The 25022-nt window shown below is 41.6% G+C and overlaps 1 protein-coding gene across 4 annotated transcripts in view; it reads right to left on the reverse strand.

Annotated features, from left to right (window-relative positions):
* The window catches only part of ANO6 (anoctamin 6), a 192175-nt gene that overhangs the window by 126719 nt on the left and 40434 nt on the right, over positions 1–25022 (reverse strand). Inside the window, exon 2 of one of the 4 annotated variants that reach the window (XM_036300887.1) lies at positions 12817–12876. The exons of the other annotated variants lie outside the window; for them this stretch is intronic. Within the exon in view, the coding sequence (XP_036156780.1) occupies positions 12817–12876 (60 nt within the window). The remainder of the gene's footprint in view (positions 1–12816; positions 12877–25022) is intronic. 4 annotated transcript variants of the gene reach the window in all.

Consider the following 25022-nt stretch of genomic DNA (forward strand, 5'->3'; position numbering starts at 1 on the left):
TTCTTCCCTCTTTAAAAAAAAAAAAAAGGAAGAAAAAACCCTTTTCTTTGGGCACTGTAGCAGTTAACAAAATGTCAAATGTACTTGCCCTTTGACCCCACAATTCCACTTTAGGAACTTGTCCCACAGAAATTCCTTTACACATCTGAAAGGAATGTATAATATGCACAAGCATGTTCAGGGGAGCACTATATGACAAGCAAAAATGCCTAAATAAAACTCCAACGCCCAGAGAATATACTATAGCACCACAGAATACATCTGCTTAGGCAGGGAGAGGTCTGAGATTACAGACCAAAATACAAGCTGTAACAGACTATCGGGCAGTCAACCCGATTTCTAAAAGTAAATCTGTAAAAGCGTGTGTATGTGGTAGCATGGGCACAGAAAAATCTTGAAGGATATGCCTCAAAAGATTAACAGTGATTACATATGAGGGAGTGCGATTATGAGGATTATTCGGTCATATTTTTCAATGTTTAAAACTTTTACAATGAGCACATACTGCTTTGATCATCAGAACAAAACAATAAAGAGGCTATCATAAAAAGGAAACATTGGCAACCTTATCAGCCTTGTCCACTGTGTAGTCTGAAAGTCTTCCCACTGCTGCCACAGTTTCAGGTGAGTGGGCACCTTGCCAATGGGGTTCAGCCTCTACCCCCACCACCCAGCTCCGGCTAAGGGCATCCATGACTGGCACACTGCTAATCCTAACCTCCATCTCACACTTCTGCCTTATTTGATGTTGCAACAATCTTTGGTCAGCTGAACGTGACTTCTTTTGATGACTCTTCTCTTGCTTTCCTTCTCTTAGAGGTCCTTTCCTTTCCCTCCTGTTGGTGCCTGCTGCCTGCCTAGACCTTTACTTCTGAAGATAGTCAGGGCTCCACAGGGCCCGCTCCTCTGTAACCTAGCCCATGGCACATTAACACCGTTAGGCTAAGGGTTCCAAATCCATCACTCTATGTCAGACGTCCCTTCTTAACGCCAGGATCACACATCTAACTGCCTATGTGACACCTCTACTTGGAAAACTCCCAGGCATCTCAGACTCAGAGTGTTCACTCAGGGCTTATGTACACACGTACACACACACACACACACACACACACACACACGCACTTTTTTTTTTTTTTTGAGGGAAGGAGAGAAAAGAAGTTGGGGCAGTACCCCCTGAAGGTTTCCATTTCCTCTCTGGTTTCAGAAGCAAGATGATCTAAGAATGAGGAGAAAGGGTGTAGAGCAGAGATAAAAGGAAAGCAGAGGATTTGAAACAGTTCCTGTGACTGACAGAGAGGCAGCCTGCTAGCTGTGCTGAGTTCAGTTTCTGACCTGCTATTTTTTTCCTGAGTCTGCAAATGCTCAGGACTCAGATTTTCTTTTTGGCCTCCTGTCCCTACGACAATAGTTCCTGGTCAGCATAAGAATGAGGTGCATCCTAATAAGCTGGGGAACTGTGACAAAATGACTCCTAAGCCCCAACGCCCCAACGCATGGAGACTGTTCTAGTAACTGGGGGCGGGGCGGCTCTCATGTACCACTCAGTGACGCACAATCCTAAGGAACTTCCCTTCGGTCTCTGAGCACAAGGTCACCGGCTCCCAGAGTACACGTTCTCCTCAGTCATTACACTAACCATCACTGAGCACACTGGATTCGTGATCAAAGCCAGCAGTCAAAACCACAGTGACATGCAATGTCCACTCTGCCTTTCCATCCGACAGAAGCAGCAACGTGGAGGAGAGAAAAAATATAGATGGGACTATTATCTACGCACACATGGCTGGGATGAGAAGGACACATTTCCTGGTGGGGTGCTACCAGGATGGCCACCCCTGCCAGAGGGTAAAAGGGGAAAAATAGGCATCATTCTCTATTCTCTCTCCTGTTTTTCTGGCTCAAAATGAACATTTTATCTAACTACTGAGAATATGAGTCCAAGTATGCTTTGGAGCTGAACTATTAACAGCTGAAAATAGCCCAGAGGAAAAGAATTTAAAAATTTTAACTTTTTAACAATATCTTGTTCATAGAATATGGGCTGCAATTTTACTTGGGACTTTCAAGATGTCAGAGTTACAGAGGCATACTGACATACACAGGAAAAGCTTATTCTGCATTTCTTCAGCTGGTTGCTACAACTCTATTTCCTAGTCTGGTGTTCAATTACACATGAAGCCCTGGCTATTGTTCAGTGGTTAGAACATTGGCCCACACACTGAAGGGACATGGGTTCAATTCCCAGTCAAGGCCACACACTTGGGTTGCAGGTTTGATCCCAGCCCCAGTCAAGGTGCATGTGGGAGGTAACAAATCGATGTGTCTTTCTCACATCAATGTTTCTCTCTCTCCTTCTCTCTCTCTCTCTCTCTCTCTCTCCCTTCCTCCTTCCCTCTCTCCCTCCCTCTCCCTCTCTTCTTCTCTCCCTCCCTTCCACTTTATCTAAAAATAAAATAAAATTACACATGCATATCTTAATTTCTTGGAAATAAAATCAACCTGTGGGTATAAAGAGATTTTAAAATCATCTATTCTATTTCAATTCCTTGGTCTTACAGATGAGGAAATAATGACAAGAGAATGCCCATATCAGTTTGTAACAAATCTGGAAATCGAACCCAAGTGTCTTAATTCCCAGTTCAAGGGTTTCCACAATGCCCCACCCCACTGTAGGTAAGAAAAGACTGAAGTAGGGGAAATTGAGATTCGCAGAGTACACAGAAACCCGTTTCACACATGTGATCAAATGCTTCATAAACAATTAAAAACCCATGTTGAGAGAAACTTTTATTTGAATATGGAGTACTGAACACATGCATTTAGTTCTGCTCTCTCCTCAAATACTAGTAAAACATAAATAAAGACAAAAAGAGTAGAAAAGAGATAGCAACACAATTTTGGAAGATGGAGAACAAATAGAAAAGGGGCAACTGGCTTAGCAAACTGGAGAAAGTTTGGTCCAAAACTAGGACCACCTTAGAAGCAATTTCCTTTACATCATAAAACCCCCAAAAGGCTGAGGACTGGCATACCAGGTTCCTCTGGAAGTGGGGGTGAATGTGGGATGAAAAATTGGCTGAAAGTCTGTTTAAGTAGCTAGACCCCCAGAATCCGTCCCTCACTCCTCGTGGATAAGGGATGGCCTCCAAAGCCCCAGCCCCCACCTAGGAGACTGGAAATGTAGTGTCTGAAAAGACTCAAAAAAGGATCTTTGGATGGAGGATTCCATACTGAGGAGAGTTTACAACAAAGATTACTGCTGCATGAGCTAAAACAAACAAACACACACACACACACACACACACACCACAAACAAAACAAAAATAAAACACAACCTAAGAATACTAACATCGCCAAACCGGTTTGGCTCAGTGGATAGAGCATCGGCCTGCGGACTCAAGGGTCCCAGGTTCGATTCCGGTCAAGGGCATGTACCTTGGTTGCAGGCACGTCCCCACTGGGGGGCATGCAGGAGGCAGCTGATCGATCTCTCTCATCGATGTTTCTGACTTTCTATCCCTCTCCCTTCTTCTCTGTAAAAAATCAATAAAATATATTTAAAAAAAAAAAAAAAAAAAGAATACTAACATCAGGGTTTTCCAAACAAAACAGCCTGATCACCCTAGAATGAAGCCCAGAATTGCCAAACTCTACCCACTATTCAAAGAAATTCTAGTGGTCTTTTTAGATAGTTACTCTAAACAGGAGTACACAGCAAGACTTTCCAATGCTAAGGAAAGCATCTAACAGAAACATCAAAGCAACTTAGAGGAGAAAAAAAAATCACAGGAAGAAGCAATTTGAAGAAGCAATTTAAAGAAACAAATAAAAACTGTAGCATCTTTAGAGTTCTGAGAAAAGGACATCCATGAAATAAGAACAAGATGGTGTGTGTGTGTGTGTGTGTGTGTGTGTGTGTGTGAGAGAGAGAGAGAGAGAGAGAGAGAGAGAGAGAGAGAGAGATGTTCAGAGAATAAAAAAGAGCTTAGAATAAAATAATAGCAGATTAAAAATTCAATATGAGATACAACTTAGGAAATGTCCAAGAAAGTTAAACAAAAAGACAGATATAATACAGGAAATATGGAGAGTTTAGGGGGCTAATTGAGAATAGCCAATCCTATATATAATAAAGAGGTAATATGCAAATTGACCATCACTCCAACACACAAGCTGGCCGGCAGGGAGGGCAGTTGTGGGCGATCAGGCCAGCAGGGGAGGACAGTTAGGGGTGACCAGGCCGGCAGGGGAGGGCAGTTAGGGGTGACCAGTCTGGCAGGGGAGGGCAGTTAGGGGCAATCAAGCTGGCAGGGGAGCAGTTAGGCATTGATCAGGCTGGCAGGGGAGTAGTTAGGGGGTGATCAGGCAGGCAGGCAGGTGAGTGGTTGGGAGCCAGCAGTCCTAGATTGTGAGAGGGGTCCCAGATTGGAGAGGGTGCAGGCTGGGCTGAGGGACACACACACACACCCCTGCATGAATTTCGTGCACTGAGCCTCTAGTATCAAAATAATAGTGCTCATTATCAAAGAAAATGAAGGGGAAATAACTGTCAAGGAAAAAATATCTCCCAGACTGAGGTTTCCACCATGAAAAGGCCAGCCAAGTTTCCACCATATTCAGTGCTAACAGACCCATACCAAGGTACATCATTATGGAATTTCCAGAGAGAAAATAGTTTCATACAAAAGATTTCAAGTCAGGATGGCAGAAACTTCACAAGAGCAGCTCTTGAAGGCAGAAGCTTCAAAATTCTGAGAACAGATGGTTTCTACCTTAGAATTATAAACTTCATCAAAGCCAGCAGTTAAAAGCCAGAAGGCACTGTCAGATCTGCAAGTCTCAAAAAATTACCTCTCTTACCTCCTTTGTCCATAAGAAACTGGAGAATGTGCTCCACCAAAATGAAGTAGTAAACCAACAGAGAGGAAGCCCAAAGCTCCAGAGACTGATAGCTCCAATGCAAGAGAGGCAAATGGAGTCCTCAGGACAGGTGAGAAGGGGAAGCCCTAGCTTTTGGGGGGCCAAGAAAGCAACCTAGAAAGACCAGAATGCTCAGGGAGGAATTTCCCCAAATAGGATGAATTGGATAGGTTCTCTAAGTAGTTGACTACATTGAGAGGAGATTTACAACTGGGGTAGAGTCTGGGGTTGAATATTTAGAAATACACCAAAAATTAAGAGAAAAATAATATCTGCTGAGTCGTCTTATGAGGGAAAGTAATCTGTGTTTGAGAGCTTTTCTGTGGCAAGTATTACATAGGGATAATAAACATTGCATATTTATCTTACTGAAATTATAATACAATTACAATGGCAGGGTGAGGGTTGGGAAAATCTTTGTGAGAAGGGGAGAGGGGCAGGAGTAGATGAAAGTGAGCTCAATACTCATTTTTGCATCAAGAGCCAATTCCTAAAACTAAAAAGTAGGTAAATAACGTTCCATGGATGTTAATTACAAATACAGACATCATTAGTAAGATAATCAGCTAAAGCTGAAAACACTTGCCATGGCAAACAGAAAATGGAAGGAAAGATGCTGTTGTTTTCATAAAAAAATCTTATAGTATTATTTAATTTTCTAATTATGTAAACTTTACTAATTATACAAAACCTTGAAAATCTAAACACTTAAGTTTTTTCTCTATTTAAAAAAAAAAAAAATGGAGGCGAGGAGTCACATCAAACACGTCATACTGTAAGACATGGAAACATAAGCATCACTGTTCTGGCACCCACTACTGCCAAGCACTGTGCTAGATGCGGACAACAGAACAGCTAACATAACAGAGAAAGTCCCTTTTCAGGGTACTTATCTATAATAATAAAAGCATAATATGCAAATCGACCAAATGGCCGAACAGCAGAACAACTGTCTGGACAACCTTCCAGATGAAGCCGGGGCTGCGAGGGCCAAGGCAGCTGGGGCTGCGAGGGCCGAGGCAGCCAGGGCTGCGAAGGCCTACTCTTGCATGAATTTCATGCATCAGGCCTCTAGTATTCTATAATAAAATCTAAATGTAAATACTTTTTAAATGACTGACTTGAAGGAAATAAATAGGTTTCTATGATAGAGCATAAGAGAGGGAAGTATTCTGGTCACTGTGGTCAGAGGAGGCTCCCTGAGGGGTGATATTTAAGTTGAGACCTGAAAGATGAGGAGTTGGCCACACAGGGCTAAAGAAAGAACATGAAAGGAAATGGTGGAAGCAAGCCAACGGTTCTGAAGCAGAAGATATCTTGGTGTGCTCAAGGATATGACCAAAGAGTTCAGTGTCCCTGGCCGGCTAGCTCAGTTGGTTAGAGTGTCGTCTGGATATGCCAAGGTTGCAGGTTTGATCCCATGTCAGGGCACAAACAAGAATCAACCAATGAATGTATGAATAAGTGGAACAACAAATCAATCTCTTTCCCTCACTCCCTCCCTCTCTATCTAAAATAAAAAAGGGGACTGGGTTAGTGTGATTGGAAAGTAATGAAGAGACAAGAGGCTAGGAACAAAACCAGCTGAAGAGGAGACAGGTGCCATATTCCACCATCTGCTGACAGGTAAGCAGCGTCTGGCACCATAGCATGGCAGAGCAGAGACAACTGACCTGTTACTTGATACTGCTGAGGTCCAGGCAACAGTGTTGGCCTAAGATGTGTGTGTGTGTGTGTGTGTGTGTGTGTGTGTGTGTGTGCGCGCCCCAAGAGAAATTTTCATTTATTTGGGGGAGGGAGAGGGGAGGGGCAGGGGAGGGGAAGGGGGAGGGATGATACTCCAGCCAACTGAGCCACAGGTGCCAGGGCCAAAATATATTTTAAAGGTAGAACTAAAAGTGCTGGGAAAGGGGGACAATGAAGAAGAAACTAAAAATGGTACCCAGGTTTCTGACATTGGATACTGGGAGGAGGGTGGTAGCACTGACTGAGATAGCAAAGACAGGATGTGGAAAGCCAGGTTCAGGCAGATTGAACATAGAAGTGAACCAAGAGTTCCTTCCTGACGATTAACATGTACAAATTGCCAGCTGCAAAAATAGTCATGGGGATGTAAAGTACAGCGCAGTGGTCAATAATATAATAATTATGCATGATGTCAGATGGCTACCAGACCTGTCAGGGTGATCATTTCATAAGTTATGTAAATGTCTAATTACTATGTTGTACACCTAAAACTAATATATATCAACTGTAGTGGAAAAATTAACAATAATTTTTTTTAAGAGTTCTTCCTTGGGCATGAGACATCCAAAGAGATGTCAAGGAGGCGGTCAGATGCAGGGTCTGGAGCTCAGAAGAGGTCAGTGTTGTACATATACATTGGGAAGCCATCAGCTTATTAATAGTATCAAAAGGTCTGGGAACAGATGAGCGTGTAGAGAGAAAAGAGGGCCGAGCCCACACCTGAAGAATTCTCAAAACTGAGGTCCCAAAATGAAGGAAATGGCAGGAAAGGATCAAGGAATGACTACTTGGGAAGGGGGAAGCTAAGTTAGAAGGGAATTTCAAATGTAATGGCAAACTGTTCTTATAGCTACTCAGAGACCCGGTAAGACAGGACAGGAATATATCTATTGGTAGCAGCAACACATAAATCTTGAATGACCCTGAGAAATTTCACAACTGTGTTTGGAAAAGACATCAAATTGTAACAGAGTAAAGAGTAAATGAATAATAAATAGCTATAGTACCTCCAGATAACATTTGAGAAATTCTGCCTTAAAAGGGAACACTAAAATTGGGTGAAAGATAGAGAGGTATATGAGGGTCCAGGAGGAAGTTTGATTCTTTAATTTTTAATGTTACGGTACCAGAGCACTAGTTCACTTATTCCTTCAGTTGTTGGGCAGAGAGGTAGCAGGGGCCTTACAGGGCATGGCTAAGAGTTTGGACTTTATATTGATTGTAGAGAAGCCACTGCAAGTAGTATAAAACTATAAAACAGAATAATCACTGTGATGGTTGTGTGAACTCACACCATGTGGTACACAGACAGAGACAGGAAGATGGCTTCGAAAGCCTTTGCAGAAGTTCTAGAAAGACTCGGGGGTGGCCTGGGCTCAGATTTAGGGGTGGAGGGGGGAGGTTAGGAGTGCTTGGATTGGGGATAGATGCTAATCGATCGAACATGAGTGTGGGAGCAAGGCAGGAATCAAGGATGGTTTCGGGTTTTTGGACTGAGCAACTGGGTGGAGTTGGCTCCAGGCCACATGCCTAGTTTATCTGGCCCGTGTCCATTCATGCTGCTGAGATGAGGAACCATGGAGAAAGTGTAGATTTAGAAAACAACTCAAGAAGCTGTTTTTGGACATGTTACATCTGAGATGTCTTATTAGGCAACCAAATGTAGGTCATCAACATACAGATGGTATACCCTCATATACCTGGAAATGAATGAGATCATCTCAAGAATGAGCTGAGATAGGAAGTGGTCAGAGACCAAAACTCATGACACTCCAAAGTTTAGAGGCCAGGAATAGGAAGAGGAGGTTCCAGCAGGGGAGATTAAGAAAAAACAAGAGAGTTGTAAGCAGAATCAAGATGGAGTAGCATCGCAGATGCCAAGTGAAAAAAGAATTTCGGGAAGGAGGGAGCTGCTGAGATAGACATGAGCTCCACGAGGAAGTGCCAAGGGTCGCTGTGACTCATGATGAATGAACAATGCTCTGAGATAACATCCCTTACTCATAAGTGTACCCAGACTTCTTAGTAATCTGGAAAAGTAACCCTCAGTTCATCTAGAACACCAACAGTCTGTTTCCACAAATGCCTTACCACATGGCAAACCCTCCTTCAGGATTCTCCCAGGAAGCAACCCAGGGGAGCCCTGTGCCTGCAAAACAGACACAGCTCCACATGGGTGGGCTGCAGAAATGGGACGCAGACAAATGCTCACAGCAGAGAATCGGGAATGTTAGGGCAGGACAGAACTATTTCACAGGATACTACCTTTTTCTAACTCATAGCCAGTGAGAGAAAAACGAATGCAACCACTCCTTCCATCTTAAATGGATAATTTCTGATTACCCATTGTGTCTCACCCCTTTTCTTCCACCATTCTTTGTTCATGTTGCAGCACCTGACTTTAAAAAAAGTCAGACTTACTGAGGTTTAACTTATATACATACAGTGAAAATCTACTCATTTTAAGTTTGATGTGTTTTGACAAATATATACAATCATGTGAGCTCCACCACAATGAAGAGAGAGTATTCCCATCACCCCCAAATACTCCCTCTTGCCCCTGCGCAGTCAACCTCCACCCACTTCCAGTTCTTGGCGAGAAATGATCTGATTTCTGTATCTACAGTTTTGGTTTTTAGGAATGTCGTGTAAGTGGAACCACAGGGGATGCTTCTGGCTTCTTTTACGTAGCAAAATGCTTTTGAGATCTGCCCTGGAGTTGCCTGGATCAGGAATTTGTTCCTTTTTGCTCCTGAATAGTATTCTATAGCATGAATGTACCCCAGTTTATCCATTTGCCAGCTGATAAACATTTGAGTTGTTTCCAGGTTTTAGCTATTATAAAAAACAAATAAACTCCTATACACCTTTGCTAAAAGGTCTTCAGTGAACACAGGTTTTCATTTCTCTGGGGTCAATACCTGGGAATGGGATCACTGGGCCAGGTAGCATCTAGCCTTTGTCCTCTAAGAAGAGAGAAACATTCACTGAGCACTAGCTTTGCATCACACAATGTTCTAAGCTCTTTGTATACTTTAGGTTATTCCATTCTAAACATGACATCCAGTTATTATTGTTCCCGTCTCACTTAAAAGGAACTAAGGCACCCAGAGGTCAGGTCACCTGCCGGAGATCACACAGCTAGCAGTGGGTAGCGGAGTCAGGATGCTCACACCCAGGAACTGCATGGCAAAGCACAAATTATCAAGCATTTTGCTTTGCTGCCTCCCCCAAGACAAATGCATGTCTGAGAGAGAGAGCACAGAATCCTACCTGATGCTCTATGTCTTCTGAACAAAAGTGGCCATTGCTGACTATCCCCTTCCTTCCTTTTAATGCACGACAATGACACCATTGCAATAATAACATGTCATTTTTAAAGTCAGAACTTTATAGGATATGAAGGGGAAAGGCTTTTAACTGTTTCACAGACATTTATAAATGTTGATTTTATTGGTGGTAAATAAACCCTAAGAGGAGCAAGCGTCAGCCCTCCTCTATCAGCATGGTAAATACTCATAATTAACAACATCTCTTCTGGAGACATTGCTACTCTCATAACATAAGAGGCCGCCTTTGGTGAAAAAAACACAGACTCTGGAATCAGACAGACCTGCTCCCTCGTGCACAAATGCACATGTACCTCCTCACACGCTGAAATTGGTGTGAATAGGCCTAATGTGCAGGGCAGCCATAGAGATCCTATGGCACAACCTGGGTGAAACCACTGACCCTTACGCCTTTCTTCGTCAGTAAACCCTCCTCCCTCTTTCTCCTCTTCCAGATCATACTGCTGAGCTGCTGAAATTAGGATAATGGAAGTAGATTACTTAGCAAAAACTTTTATTGGTTTGTTAGTTTTGTATCCAAATAGCAACGAAGGAGAAACTGGAAGGCAGTTTTCTCATTTTTTTTTAAAGTCACAAAAACGTTGCACTTTATTCCACAACACAGAGCTATTTTTTGTGTTATGTCATGCATCTGTAACAGATATTTTAAAGCCATTTATGCCTTCTTCACCCCTTCCTCCCAATACTCTGCCCCCCACCTCTGCCAACTGCTTATTTGGTCTCTGTATCTGTAAGTGTGGTTTGTTGTAGTTCAGATCCCACATATAAGAGGCATCCTACATATCTGTCTTCCTCTGACTTATTTCACTTAGTATAATGCCCTGGAAATCCATCCATGTTGTCACAAATAGCAGGATTTCATTCTTTTTTATGGCTGAGTAATATTCCATTATATATGTACATTTTCTTAACCATTCAATCACCAATGAAAAGCTTTTTTTCATATCTTTGCTACTGTAAATAATGCTGCAATGAACATGGGGGTGCATATATCTTTTCTAGTTAGTTTTCACTTTCTTCCATAAATACCCAAATGGAATTGCTGGATCATATGAAAGTTCTATTTTTAATTTTCTGAAGAATAGCCGCTGTTTTCAATAGTGGCTACACCAATTTACAATCCTACCTCCAGCGCATAAGGGTTCGCTTTTCTCCACATCTGTACCAACTCTTGTTATGTCTTTTCTTTTTGATGACAGCCATTCTATCAGGTGTGAGGTGAGCGATCACTGTAGTTCTGATTAGCATTTCCCTGATGATTTGTGATGCTGACCATTTTTCCATGTACCTGTTGGCCGCCACCTGCGTGTCTTCTTTGGAAAAGTGTCCATTCAGATTTTTAATGACATTGTTATTTTTTCTTTTACTATTGAGTTTTATGAGTTCTTTACATATTTTGGAGATCAGTCCCTTACCAGATATGATTTGTGAATATTTTCTCCCATTCAGTAGGTTGTCTTCTCATTTTATTGGTTTCCTTTGCTGCACAGAAACTTTGTAGTATGACGCAGTCCAACTTACTTAATATTGCTTTTGCTTTTGGTGTCAGATTCAAAAAGACCTCTCTATTGAGGTGCTTACCGCCTATTTTTTTCTAGGAGTTTTACAGTTTCAGGTCTTACATTCAAAGTTATTTTAATATAAAAATGTTGTGTACATCCCTCCAGCCCAATGGATTAGCGTTCTCCTACAACTTTTAAGAATATTTGTTTTAGGAAGATTTCCCCTGATAAGTGGTGGCTTTACTTAACCGCTGACACCTTGCCATTTACCTGGGACATGAAGACTCCCAATCATAAAGCACGAACCTACAAAATCTTAGAAAGACTTCATAATGTTCTCACACACTCTGGGCATCATTCTCTCCTGTCTGCAACATCTTAAATGTCTACCCTACAACACTGCCCAGCTTGCAATCTTGGCTCCAAAAACTTTTAACTCTGAATTCTCCAAACAAGAAAACAGCTACTTCCGCCGACCCCGCTGTGGAGCCTGCTGGCCATCTGTAAAGTGAAGAAATACTGGCTGCAATCTGCTTTCTGAGACAAAACTCTGTTGCAGCTACAAGAGTAACCATCCAAAACATATTTTTCAAATAAAAATAAGACCGTGGCTAAGCATAACCTTCGGTAAACTGGGACGACAGATTCATAGTTTTTAAAACTCAGTTGAAAAGACTGTACCATGTTAATCCAGAGAAGCCCAAGGATTTAACTCAACTATGCGAACTCGATGTGGCTACTCAGTTATACATGCAATACGGTAAAAGAAGTCATTCCGTCCTTAACACGTATTTTCATGAAATTGCATTATTTTTCTTCAGACACATTTTCATCCTAAAGTAGTGCTGCACGTTCCTTTCTGTTTATGACATACACACTTGTATGTTACTCAAAAGATCCTGGCTGTTTTAAGTACTTTGAGCAACACATAAAGTGAGTGAAATCTTCTTTTCATTATTTTGTCATCAAAAGCCCTCTCCTGGAAGGCAGGGGTAGGAAGTCCTTGGGTATGAGACCTTGACCCACAGTATAGTGGGCTGTTGACAGGTAAAAAAAAATAACTTTTGCTTTCAGAAGCTAGCATATGGGAATAGATTTCTTTTAAAGCAATCCATGTGGACTAATTGATGAACAAAAGTTAGGGAACTTCAATACAAGCAACAGTGCCTGGGACTCAATGACAGGCCAGCAAGTTCCAGAAAGAATAAGAGAGATTCAGGCTCTGTCCCCCCGGAGGTGACTGACACCCGGGACAGATAAGGAAGGGTGCGGTTCAAGGAAAGAGGGCAGCTTACCCAGACCGGACGGGTGAGTCTGAGTTCTCAGAAAAGGCCTCTTGGAGGCGGGAACATCACCTGAAGGATGAGGAGGCATTAATCAATATACAAGGAGGCAGTGTCAGCAGCAGCAAGACCAGCTGGAGCCCCAGGCCTGCTTCCACAACAACCTGAGCAAACCGTGTGGCCTTTCTTGCTCTCATTTTTCCTTTTCTGCGAGATGGGATGGTGAGATATGTCCATTGACCTTATCCCTTGCTGTGTGTAAGAATCATCTAGAAGCTTTCTAACCATCACCTAGGAGCTCCCTCCCCTAGAAATATGGTTTCAATTAGTGGGACACCAGTGTTTCTTTAAGAACCTTTCCAGGTAACACCGGTCTGCAACTGAGGCGGAGGACCACCGAATGCAGTGACCTCCTAAGTCCCAGACATCTGTGTCCGTGGCTCTCAAACAACAGTGCACCATCGCCTCCTCTGCAGAGCTTTTAAATATCCCAGTGCAGGCTGCATTCCAGACAATTAAACCAGAATCTCTGAGGTTGGGCCCAGGCATCAGAATGTTCTAATGTTCCCAGGCCGATTCCAAGGTGTGGCCAAGGCTGAGAGCCACTCTTCCAGGCCCTCTTGGCACTTCAGTTTCCAGTTATGGCCCCTGAAGGAGGAGGAATAAAGGGAGCAGGAAAGCTCCTAAGGTCTTGTTCTCTCATTCTTGTCTGAAATTAAGTTTTTTTAGCCAACTGAAAAGACTTTAACACATTAATCCAGAGAAGCCTAAGGATTTAATCCAATGTGCTAACGAAATGTGGATGCTTAAAGCTATAGATGCAATATGGTAAAGGAAATAAGTTAGCATTTAACTCATATTTTTATGAACTGAATGCCAGAGGCCACCGATGCGTTTTAAATGGGGTTGTACCACACAGTAGGGCTGGTTTTGGACACGTGCATAATTCTTTTTTTTTTTTTAATACATTTTATTGATTTTTTACAGAGAGGAAGGGAGAGAGATAGAGAGTTAGAAACATCAATGAGAGAGAAACATCAATCAGCTGCCTCTTGTACATCTCCTACTGGGGATGTGCCCGCAACCCAGGTACATGCCCTTGACCGGAATCGAACCTGGGACCTTTCAGTCCGCAGGCTGCCGCTCTATCCACTGAGCCAAACCGGTTTTGGCACGTGCATAATTCTTGGTGATGAATGACAGGCAGAAGAAGCCTGTTCCAAAATGCTCTCGGTTCTAAATTTAACATTCAGTGGAACACATCTATTAACTGGCTCCATGGTGCCTTCTCTGCAACACTTAGAATTTGATTTGCATGGTTGACTACAATATGAACATTACATTCCCTACCCCCATGGTTACTTAAATCCTCTCATTAGGTAACAGTGAACTAAACAAACAGTAATTAGAAACACTCCAGACTACCTTTTCAATCTGTTGCTAAATTATACTTTTTCTGCACCAAAGCCCGTACACACAGCACGTCTACAGGCCTCATGAAACCAAAGTCTCAGAAATATTTACATGAATAAGAGCACAAGCTAATTCGGGGCCTCCACACTGGGTTCCACAGGGAAGTCAGGGCTGCTTTAGAAGAGGACTGGTCATTCCTCTTGTCCCTCACATTGGGTAAATGAAGCACGGCCCACCTGTGGTTAGAAATCCCAGGAGGAAAGGAACGCTGGGGCGGGTGGGGGGGTTGTCTGGAAATGAAGAAACACCTCTGACAGACTGCCTCATTTCCTAAAAGGAGTCAGAAATGAAAGTAATTCTTCAGCAGAGAACATCTGCAGCTTGTAAAACAATGCCAGATGATACCTGTGGCGAAGCGGTAGGGCCTGGGGAGGGAGGGAGGGCTGGGAGCCCAGGACTGGGACCTCCGCACTGCACTGCACCATCGCAGAGCTGCACTGCTAGCTGGGAGGGTCTGCAAATCCAAGGAGTGCCAGGCATCCCTGTCTCAACTCTAAATCTTCATTAGCAGCAAGACTGCTCACATTCCATTAACAAGCTGGCCCCTCTCCAAAGGGCGGAAGCAGCCAGGGAGGGTTCATGCGCGCCCTGGGCGTGGAAACAGCAATTCTTAGAAAAAAAGCTGTTCTACTTAACAAAAATAGTCTACGCTTGTTAATAATTCAAACTGACCTTTCCTCCTGAAGAAGGATTGCCCGATAGAGATGAGCTAATGCCGCCAAAGGAAGCCAGGAAGGAGAGGTATGCACTGGCATATGGTCAGGTCCAGGAAGGTAAGAAAGCCCACACCTTTCCCAACACCTCTGGTAAGGACCAATACACAGAAAGGAGAAAAACAAAGGCTGGCTTCCCCCAAATAGGAGGCTAGTCCAGTGATGGCGAACCTATGACACGCGTGTCAGAGGTGACACGCGAACTCATTTTTTTTGGTTGATTTTTCTTTGTTAAATGGCATTTAAATATATAAAATGAATATCAAAAATATAAATCTTTGTTTTACTATGGTTGCAAATATCAAAAAATTTCTATATGTGACACGGCACCAGAGTTAAGTTAGGGTTTTTCAAAATGCTGACACACCGAGCTCAAAAGGTTCGCCACCACTGGGCTACTTATTTCTGTTAGGTGGCTCCTCACTATTCTTTTGATCATGGACTCCAACTCTATTGCTTGCAATTGCAGCGGTTGGGCGGGGTAGGGGGGAGGAGCAAAGAGGAGGGAACCTGGAAACAACCTAAATGCCCATGAATAAGTGACTGGTTAAATCTAGTTAAATTAAAATCTGATACATACACAATGTAATACTGTGCAGCCTTTTAAAAGAAGGCCAACAGAGAGCATGAGCAGAATACGGAGTTATCTGTACTCTGTATGATACATTAAGACACGAAAAAAATGTGCCTGCTGCCTGTATAGCAAACATCGATGCAAAGGTGTTGAAAGAAGTTGCCTTAGTGGAGAAGGGAGGGCCAAGAGAGTATTATTTTTGCCTTTTATACCCTTTAGTACAGTTTTAATTATCTTTTCATGTACTTATATCCTCCTCCTTTTAATAACAGGCATTAAGTGGGTAGAAGGCTATTTTCAATTTCTCCTTTATACAAGTTTCTTTATGTATAATTTAAAACAAAAAATGCTATTTTAAATAGATGTTATAGGCTCAAATGGGTCTCCTCCAAATTCATAACTTGAAACACTAACTGCTAGTATCTCAGAATGCAACTGTATATGGAGACAGGGCCTTTAAAGAGGCCATGAGGTTAAAATGAAGCCGTTAGGGTGGGCCCTAATTCAATCTGATCAGCATCCTTTTAAGAACATGGAATATGGATGCGTGCAAAGACGCCAGGGATGAGCACAGGAAAGACCATATGAGAAAACAGCAAGAAGGTGGCTTCTGCAAGCCAAGGAGAGTGGCCTCAGAAGAAACCAAATGTGCCAACACCTTGACCTTGGACTTACTAGGTGTACGTTAATAACGAGGATTTTTTTTCAACAGATGGAGTTACACATATGTTGATATATATGCGATTTGATATGTTAACACCGGTGGTCTTAATCCAGCATCTAGAAGGGTTCAGGAATCTGGAGAAGGGCTATGCATAAATTAATCAAGAGCCCAGAAATGAAACATAATTTTGAAAGATATCATGGGGAGTCAGAGAAGAGTTAGCTAAAGGAATTAAGTTCTCCTTGCCTCAGGACCCCTTGCTATTTATTAACACAATTTGTCCTAAAGCAAGGTGGAGATATACAAATCAAAGGGTAGGGTTTTGTATACACAATCCATTGTCAGATTGGGGAACTGCCTATGACTGTTCAGGTGTTTGGCCAGTAGGAGGCAATAACATGTAGATTGAGATGCCCTCAGCTGTCTGGCAGCAAGCAATCATGATGCATCCTTTTCAGGTTTGGGGCAATGCCCTCAGCCATCTCGAGATGATTCAGCCCTGCTGACATGCTGGAATTGGCTTCCGACAATATGTATGCTATTTTGTTGTATTGACAGCAAGCTTCAAAACTTCTTATGTCAAATTTGCTGAAGGTGTTAACATCATAGATATTTTTATGCTTAAAAATGTCAAATTTTGTGCCAAAAAAAGAGCACTTGTGGGAAGTTTTAATTCATTACTTTATTTTGAAGAAAATGTTATTCAATATGTTGGGAAGCTTATGGTGAACATGCTCCATCTCAAGATACTTGTGAACGCTGGTTTAAATGCTTTAAAAGTGATGACTTCGATGTGAAAGACAAAGAACGTCCAGGTCAACCAAAAAAGTTTGAAGACCAACAATTACAAGCATTGGATGAAGATGCATGTCAAACTCAAAAACAACTTGCAGAAAGATTAAACATTGCTTGGCAAACAATTTCTGATAGTTTACAACAATGGGGAAGATTTTAAAGGAAGGAAAATGGATGCCACATTAACTGAACGAAAGACAAATGGAAAACCAAAAAGTCATCAGTAAATGTTGCTTCAATGGCACGAAAGAAAGTCTTTTTTGCATCGAATTGTGACTGGCAATGAAAAGTGGATTTATTTTGAGAATCCCAAATGCACAAAATCATGGGTTGATCCAGGTCAACCATCAACATCAACTACAAGGCCAAACTGCTTCAGAAAGAAGACAATGCTCTGCGTTTGGTGGGATCAGGAAGGTGTGGTGTATTATGAGCTGATAAAACCAGGTGAAACCATTAATACTGATCGCTACCGACAACAAATAATCAATTTGAATCATGCTTTGATCATGAAAACAACCAGAATATGCCAGAAGACACGGCAAAGTAATTTTGCTTCATGATGATGCACCATCACACACTTCAAAACCAGTTAAAGACACATTAAAAGATCTTGCCTGGGAAGTATTAATCCACCCGCCGTATTCACCAGTCCTTGCTCCTTCAGATTACCACTTGTTCCGATTGATGGCACACACACTTTCTGAGCAGCACTTCAAAACATATGAAGCGGAAAATTGGGTCTCTGAATGATTTGCCTTAAAACAAGAAAAGTTCTATTGGGACAGTATCCACAAATTGCCTGAAAGATGGGGGAAATGTGTAGCTAGTGATGGACATTACTTTGAATAAAGCACTTTTGATGTTTCTCTTGAAATTACCGTGTTTTCTTTGATTACAAAATTCGCATTAACCAGTACAACTAGTAAAGCCTCAAGAATTGTGTGAGAATCAATTTCTGCTGTTTGAACCACCCAGTCTGTGAGTGTTTTGTTACAGTAGCCCTAGCCAACTAACAGAACATATAAATACATGGGTAACAGTCACCTAACGTCATGGAGAGAAGCACCCATAAGAGTCTTTGCTGGGTCAGAAACCCACTGTGTCCGCAATGATGCAGATGGTCTCCTCGGAGCTCATGGTGCTTCTGATGACATCAGGTCACCTGCTAAGGGATGCAGCCAGGACTAAAACAGGTTTCCTACTTCCTGATTCAGGACTCTTTCTGCTCACACCATTTATTTTTTATGGTCATTTTAACAAATCCCACAACGTGAAGGGCTAGAGCCCAGGATACTTTATTTATTAGTGCCATTTTAAGGCTTGGCTTATATTCAAAAGGCTTTCTTCTCATGCTGATAACTAATGAAAAGGAAGGTGTATTAATATTAATAACTTGATTTTTTAAAAAGACTTGGCACCAGGGTTTAAACATCCAGAAAAATAAATGACATGCTATATATGTGTGCCAGCCTAATATTTTATACTTTAACACATGTGGTCTCAGAACACAATACAATGCATCAAAAGTATGGTAGTCCAAGGCTAAAATTTTCTTTGCAAAATTTTATGGATTTTTACAAATTAATCAATCTTCCCTTTAAATATGAGAGTTTAAAGATCAAAGATACATTAAAATCCCAACTTTGCCTATGCAGTCTATAACCAAAGAGTGGGTTAAGATCCAATCACAGGAAAAGAAGATCAAAACCTGAAGATGCCAGCTCAGGCTGCTTTCAGAGGAAGGCAGGATCTGCCTTGAGTAATTAGAGACAGTCCCACCAAGGGCAAGAGCTCTACACCAATCTAGAATTGTAATAAAGGTAAAGGAGAAGTGATTTTAAAAAATATGTGAATAAGATTATTTTAATAGAAATATTGTAACCCCCTTTTCCTTTTACATCATTTTCATTTAACTTGCCGATATTTTAATTAAAAAATTTAAAAAGTTTTTCCCCATTATTTATTAAATATTATTTTGTATTAGTTTTAGGTGTACAGAACAGTGGTTAGACATTTATATACTTTACAAAGTGTTCCCCATAAAAAGCTTCTGCACAGCAAAAGAAATCAACAGAATAAAAAGACAACCCACTGAATGGGAAAACATATTCACCAATGATACATCTGATAAGGGGTTAATATCCAAAATTCATAAAGAATTCAGACAACTCCACACCAAAAAACACAAACAACCCAATTAAAAAATGGGCAAAGAACCTAAATTCTTCTAAAGAGATGGGCAATAGACATATTAAAAGATGTTCAATGTCACTAATCATTGGAGATATGCAAATTAAAACCATAATGAACTATATCACCTCACACCTGACAGAATGGCTATCATCAATATATCAACAAACAACAAGTATTGGCAAAGATGTGGAGAAAAGGGAGCCCTCATACACTATTGGTGGGAATGCAGATTGGTGCATCTACTATGGAAAATAGCATGGAGGTTCCTCAAAAAATTAAAAACAAGATTGTCTTATGTCCCAATGGTTCCACTTCTGGGGGTTTACCTGAAAAAAACCCAAAACACTAATTAAAAAAGATGTATGCATCCCTATTCTATGTTCATTGTAGAGTTACTAGACGCCCAGTGCACGAAAATTCGTGCACTCGGGGTGGGGGAAGGTCCCTCAGCCCGGCCTGCACTCTCTCGCAGTCAGGGAACCCTCGGTGGATGTCCACCTGCCAGCTTAAGCCCATTCCCCAGGGAATCAGGCCTAAGCTGGCAGTCAGACATCCCTCTGGCAGCCCAGGAGCCCTCGGGGGATGTCTGACTGCGGCTTAGGCCCACTCCCCGTCAGTAGGACATCCTTAGCACTGCTGAGGAGGCAAGAGAAGCTCCCGCCACTGACGCCGCTGCGCTTGCAGCCATCAGCCCGGCTTGTGGCTGAGCAAAGTTCCCCCTGTGGGAGCGCACTGGCCAGCAGGGGGCAGCTCCTGCATTGAGCATCTGCCCCCTGGTGGTCAGTGAGCAACATAGCAACCAGTCATTCTGCCGTGAGGGTCAATTTGCATATTACCCTTTTATTTTATAGGGTATTGTATGGAAGCAACCCAAGTGCCCACCAATATTGACGAATGGATAAAAAAAGTGGTGGTACATACACACAATGCAGTAGTACTTGGCAGGTCTGGGGTGGGGCCTAAGAGTCTCCATTTCTAAGAAGCTGCCAGGTGACACCATGGCTGCTGGTCTTGGGTAGCACTTAGATTAGCACACGCAGTGCTTCAGGATTCCAAAGAGGGCAGAGATCAATGTTGACACTGCCTTGATCTTAATATTAACAAAAGAAAGAAAATGTGGGCTTCTTCTACATCATTTCATAGGTAGAGGTTTACTATTTTTGTGTGATAATGAGAACAATTATACTTTGCCAGGAATACCAAGGCAGTGCTGGCAACTCATTCACAGCAATCTTGAGAACCATAAAGCATGGAATAGTTATATTTGCTGTTTTCTTTTTCTTGGGTACTGTTGCTGTTGTTTTTTAATTTCTAACCTGTTAATTTTATTAATGCATGTTTTTGGCTGGAAATTGCCTCAAACCTTTACTTGAAAAAGGTGAAACCTAAATGCATTTCATTGCATTGCTTTAGTCAGTCATCACTGGTTTCAAAACAATTTGAAGGCTTTTAAGTTGAAAATTAAATCCAAGGTTAATAAAAAAGGAAAGAATGAAATCTTACCCTTTGCAACAGCATGGACCTAGAAGGTATTATGCTAAGTGAAATAAGTCAGTCAGAGATAGACAAAATACCATATGATTTCACTTATATGTGGAGTCTAATGAATAATTAAAACGAACAAACAAAACAGAAACAGACTCATAAATACAGAGATCAGGCTGTTGATTACCAGAAAGGGAGAGGGAGGTTGTGGGACTGGGTGAAAAGGTGAAGGGATTGAGAAGTACAGATTGATAGTTAAAAAGCAGTCATGGGATGTAACGTACAGCACTGAGAATACAGTCAATAATACTGTAATAACTACATAAGGAGAAGTGGTTTATGCCCAGGTTTGTCTTGCCACTAAGCGTAAAGTTTTGAAGGCAAGAACTGTCTCCCTAAGATTCTAGCAGAGTGCTTGGCAAAGAAGGTATGCTGGGGCAGAGGAACAGATTGGAAAGTACACAGTATCAATCACCTTAGGGTAGGTATGTACTGCATGTTCTTAGAAGAAGGTTGTATGGACACATACAACAGGGGGGTGAGGGCATGAGTTGGGGGGTAGGGGGGCAATGGGGGGATAAAAGCACATATGTAATACCTTAATAAAGAAATTTTTAAAAAATAAGATCAAACATTTTTAAAAGAAGAAGGTTGTGGATTATACTGGCTGGGCTGAAAAAATATTCATTTCGGGCCTCATGCAACCTGCAGGCCACAAGTTTGACATGCTTGCTAACCTAACCTGAAAAATTTTAATATCAATAATTGTATTCTAGTATTTAATTTAATCTGAATTATTTATTAAGTATTTTAAATGTAATTCTCTAAAATGTTTATTATGAAATATATGACATAGAAAGGCATAAAGAATGTGACAATGAGCATCCATATACCCACTGCCTAACTTAAAAAGAAAAAAAAAACACAGTACATTCAAGTCCCCTCTACCCTCACTGCCTCATCACCTCCTAGTCCTTCTCTCCAGAGTTAATCATTATTCTAACTTTGATGGTTCTTGTATTATTCCAGAATCTTTTCTTAAGAAAAGAAAGAGAAAACAATAAATCTAAAAAGGGAACAAACTTAAAAAAAAAAAAAAAAAAAAGAAGAAGGTTGTGGGATATAGGGCTATAAGGTTAAAGAAACAGAGCCAACCTGAATATACTGAAGTTTGGGCTTTATCCCTACGCAGGGTGGAATCTTGAAAGAGTTTCAGAAGAATAATGTTATAAAGAACATGGATGGAACCAGCTGTGGTGTTCAGAATAGAGCAGGGGTGATGAGAATGACAAAAACCAATCAATCAAGGGGCATCAGGATGTTAACCAGATGATTAGTTGAGAAAAATCTCAGTTTCCTAATCTGGAAAATGGGCATCACCCTAACCCAGCCGTGGGCAAACTACGGCCCGCGGGCTGGATCCGGCCCGTTTGAAATGAATAAAACTATTGAAAAAAAAGACCGTACCCTTTAATGTAATGATGTTTACTTTGAATTTATATTAGTTCACACAAACACTCCATCCATGCTTTTGTTCCGGCCCTCCGGTTTAGTTTAAGAACCCATTGTGGCCCTCCAGTCAAAAAGTTTGCCCACCCCTGCCCTAGCCTCTCTTAACAAGGCTGTTATGAATACCAAATGGAACATAACACATAGCCTGCTGGGCACTTAAAAAACATAACTGTCATGATGATAGCCAGGGTGTGTCTCTTTGGGCTTTCAAGTCCTCTGAATACGGAATGGCAGTGGCTACCCATCTTTCTGGGAAGTGGAGTTTGCTATATCTATTCCTTAGATCTTTGGTTAATACTTCCATTCAGTAGACCCAACACAGGAGGAACAGATGTCTGAAATGATCTTTAAAATTAAGACACTCCAAAATCAAATTTTAAGTTGCTTTTGTATAAAAATAACTATCCAGGCTAATGCCAATTGGTTTTGAAACACTGCAATAGCAGACTCAGGTATAAATTCAGGAAAACTATCTTCACAATGAAAATGCCACTGCCTTTTTCATTAAGGATGAAATTATGAACATAAAAGACTCAAGATAAATGAGAAATTGTTCCTTTCTCTCATAAATGAAAGGATCTGAATTATTTTGAGATTCTGATGATCAGAAATTGTATAGAAACTAAGCTATAGGATTTTTCAACTGCATAACAACCACTTCCTATTGGGGTTGACAGCCTCAGACCAAATTTGGTGCTCTGCTTTTTAAGTTACTTTTCTAATTATTATCAGGGGTCTATGGTCCTATATTTAGAGTCATTATGTAGACATAAAGTTCTACTGAAGATAATGGCACTTTGTCTAACACAAAACAATGCTAACTTTTTTCTTTTTGTAAATTTGATCTTAGAAGATTGACTACACATAAAAATAGTTTAGGCACGTTAACATAAAGATAGTCACATGTATCCACGGTAAAGCTTTACCAACTAACCATTATCTACCCGCTATCACGAAATGAATACATCAGAAATCTATGCTGATATTCCTATTCTCAACACCAATGATCTATTTAAAAACTGTTTCCTCTTTGGCCCTGGACCAGGTTTTCACATTTACTGTATCACTGGAGGGTGTCTTACCTGTAAAAATTAATTTTAAAAAAATACAAAACCCAACAAAATTACCCAAAGGGACTAACAAGAAGAGAGCAAAGAAAGCAAAATAAGACATTACTGATTACTTTGGCCACAGTCAACAGAAACTTTCCAGTCACCAATGGGGCCAAGATAAAGAGAGCAGTCAGAAGTCAAACAAATTAGTAGGCTCAGGACAAACATGGAATAGGCATGCAACACACTGGCATAACCTGATGATGGCTGACACAGACATTAGCCAGCACAAGTGCCGGGAGCCAGTCCATGCTTGCTGTTTCAAGGGACCTGGCATATATGGCATACTGTTTTTAATATGTTTGCTCACCTTCTTGGCACTATGTGTTTTAACCAAGGTCTCTGAGAAAGGTTGTTTCCCCAGGTAGGGATTTTCCCCTGAAGTTAGGGAGGGAATAAAACCTCTTAACTAAGTGCCAGGCGGGTAATTAATCACTTTAACTATGAACAATCATGCTTAAGCTACATAATGGAGATAAGAAACGCCCTAACCTTTGTAATAGAGATTGATAGGATTGAATCAACTGGTATAAATACAGTTGTAACTAGACAGCAAGAGTCAGAACTTAGAACACAGAACTTAGAACACAGAACTCAGAACACAGAACCAGGAGAGACGGAACCTAGGCACAGAACCTACACAGAACTAGAGACAGAAGAACTTCGCTGGAGAGAACATGGCAAAAGATCCTGGACTGAACCTGACTACAGAAATGGGCAAGAGAACCTGACTAGAACCTGGTGACTGAACCTGGCTGGAGAACCTGGACTGAACCTGGCTGGAGAACCTAGCAAGAGAACATGGACACAGAACCTGGCTGGAGATCTGAAGCAGAACCTCTCTGGAGATCCAGACCAGAACTTGGCTGGAGATCCTGGCTGGAGATCCTGGCTAGGCTGCTGATCAACTGAACGCTGCCTCCATGTCATTCCTTCTTTGCCGACTCCGTCCACACCTTTGGGGACCCCTGGACCTGCTGGGGTTGGACCCCAGCACACAAGCATGGTGTTCAATACTGAAAATGAGTACCATCATGGAACCAAACAGCAGCGAATAAAATCAGGGATTTAAAAGTGAAAAGAAGAAATGAATTCCTGTAAACAGAAGAACAAAGGCCAAGACAACCTCGGGCAGGTCATGGGGTGACCACCTGATAAATCAAGAGACCTGAGTTTTAATCCCTCTTTGATGTTTATCCAACCGGTTTCCTTCAGAATATTTCTTAGCTTTGTAAGCCTCAGAGTCTCCATCTGAACAGAGGAGATTGTGTGACACTCAGAGGTCTCTTCCTGCTCTGATAACAGATGGAGTTTCTGTTTAAATGATAAACATATATTTTTTTTTTTGAGGCTACTTTTAGTTCACAATGGGCCTCGAGTTCCCACGCCTGGAATTTCACAGAAGGGAGCCACGCTCAGTCCTCAGTCTGCATGCACTTGGAGCACAGCCCTAAAGCAGGGGTCAAACCAGAGCCTGGAAATGTACAAACAGCTGGGCAGTTGGCAGGATACTTGTGACATAGTGTCCGCCTCAGCCAGGATCCCTTATCTCTTCCCTCCCTTGCTCTTCCCACAATCCTGCTCAATGCAAATCAGATACACATTTATAAAAAGAGGTTAGTAGAGCTCATCAGGTATAAAAGGCAAAGAAAATGTTTGGGGGCAGCAGTTCCTCATCTTGAGAATGGCACCAT

The sequence above is a fragment of the Myotis myotis genome, unplaced genomic scaffold, assembly GCF_014108235.1.
Source record: "Myotis myotis isolate mMyoMyo1 unplaced genomic scaffold, mMyoMyo1.p scaffold_m19_p_3, whole genome shotgun sequence".
In the NCBI taxonomy this organism is placed as follows: Eukaryota; Metazoa; Chordata; class Mammalia; order Chiroptera; family Vespertilionidae; genus Myotis; species Myotis myotis.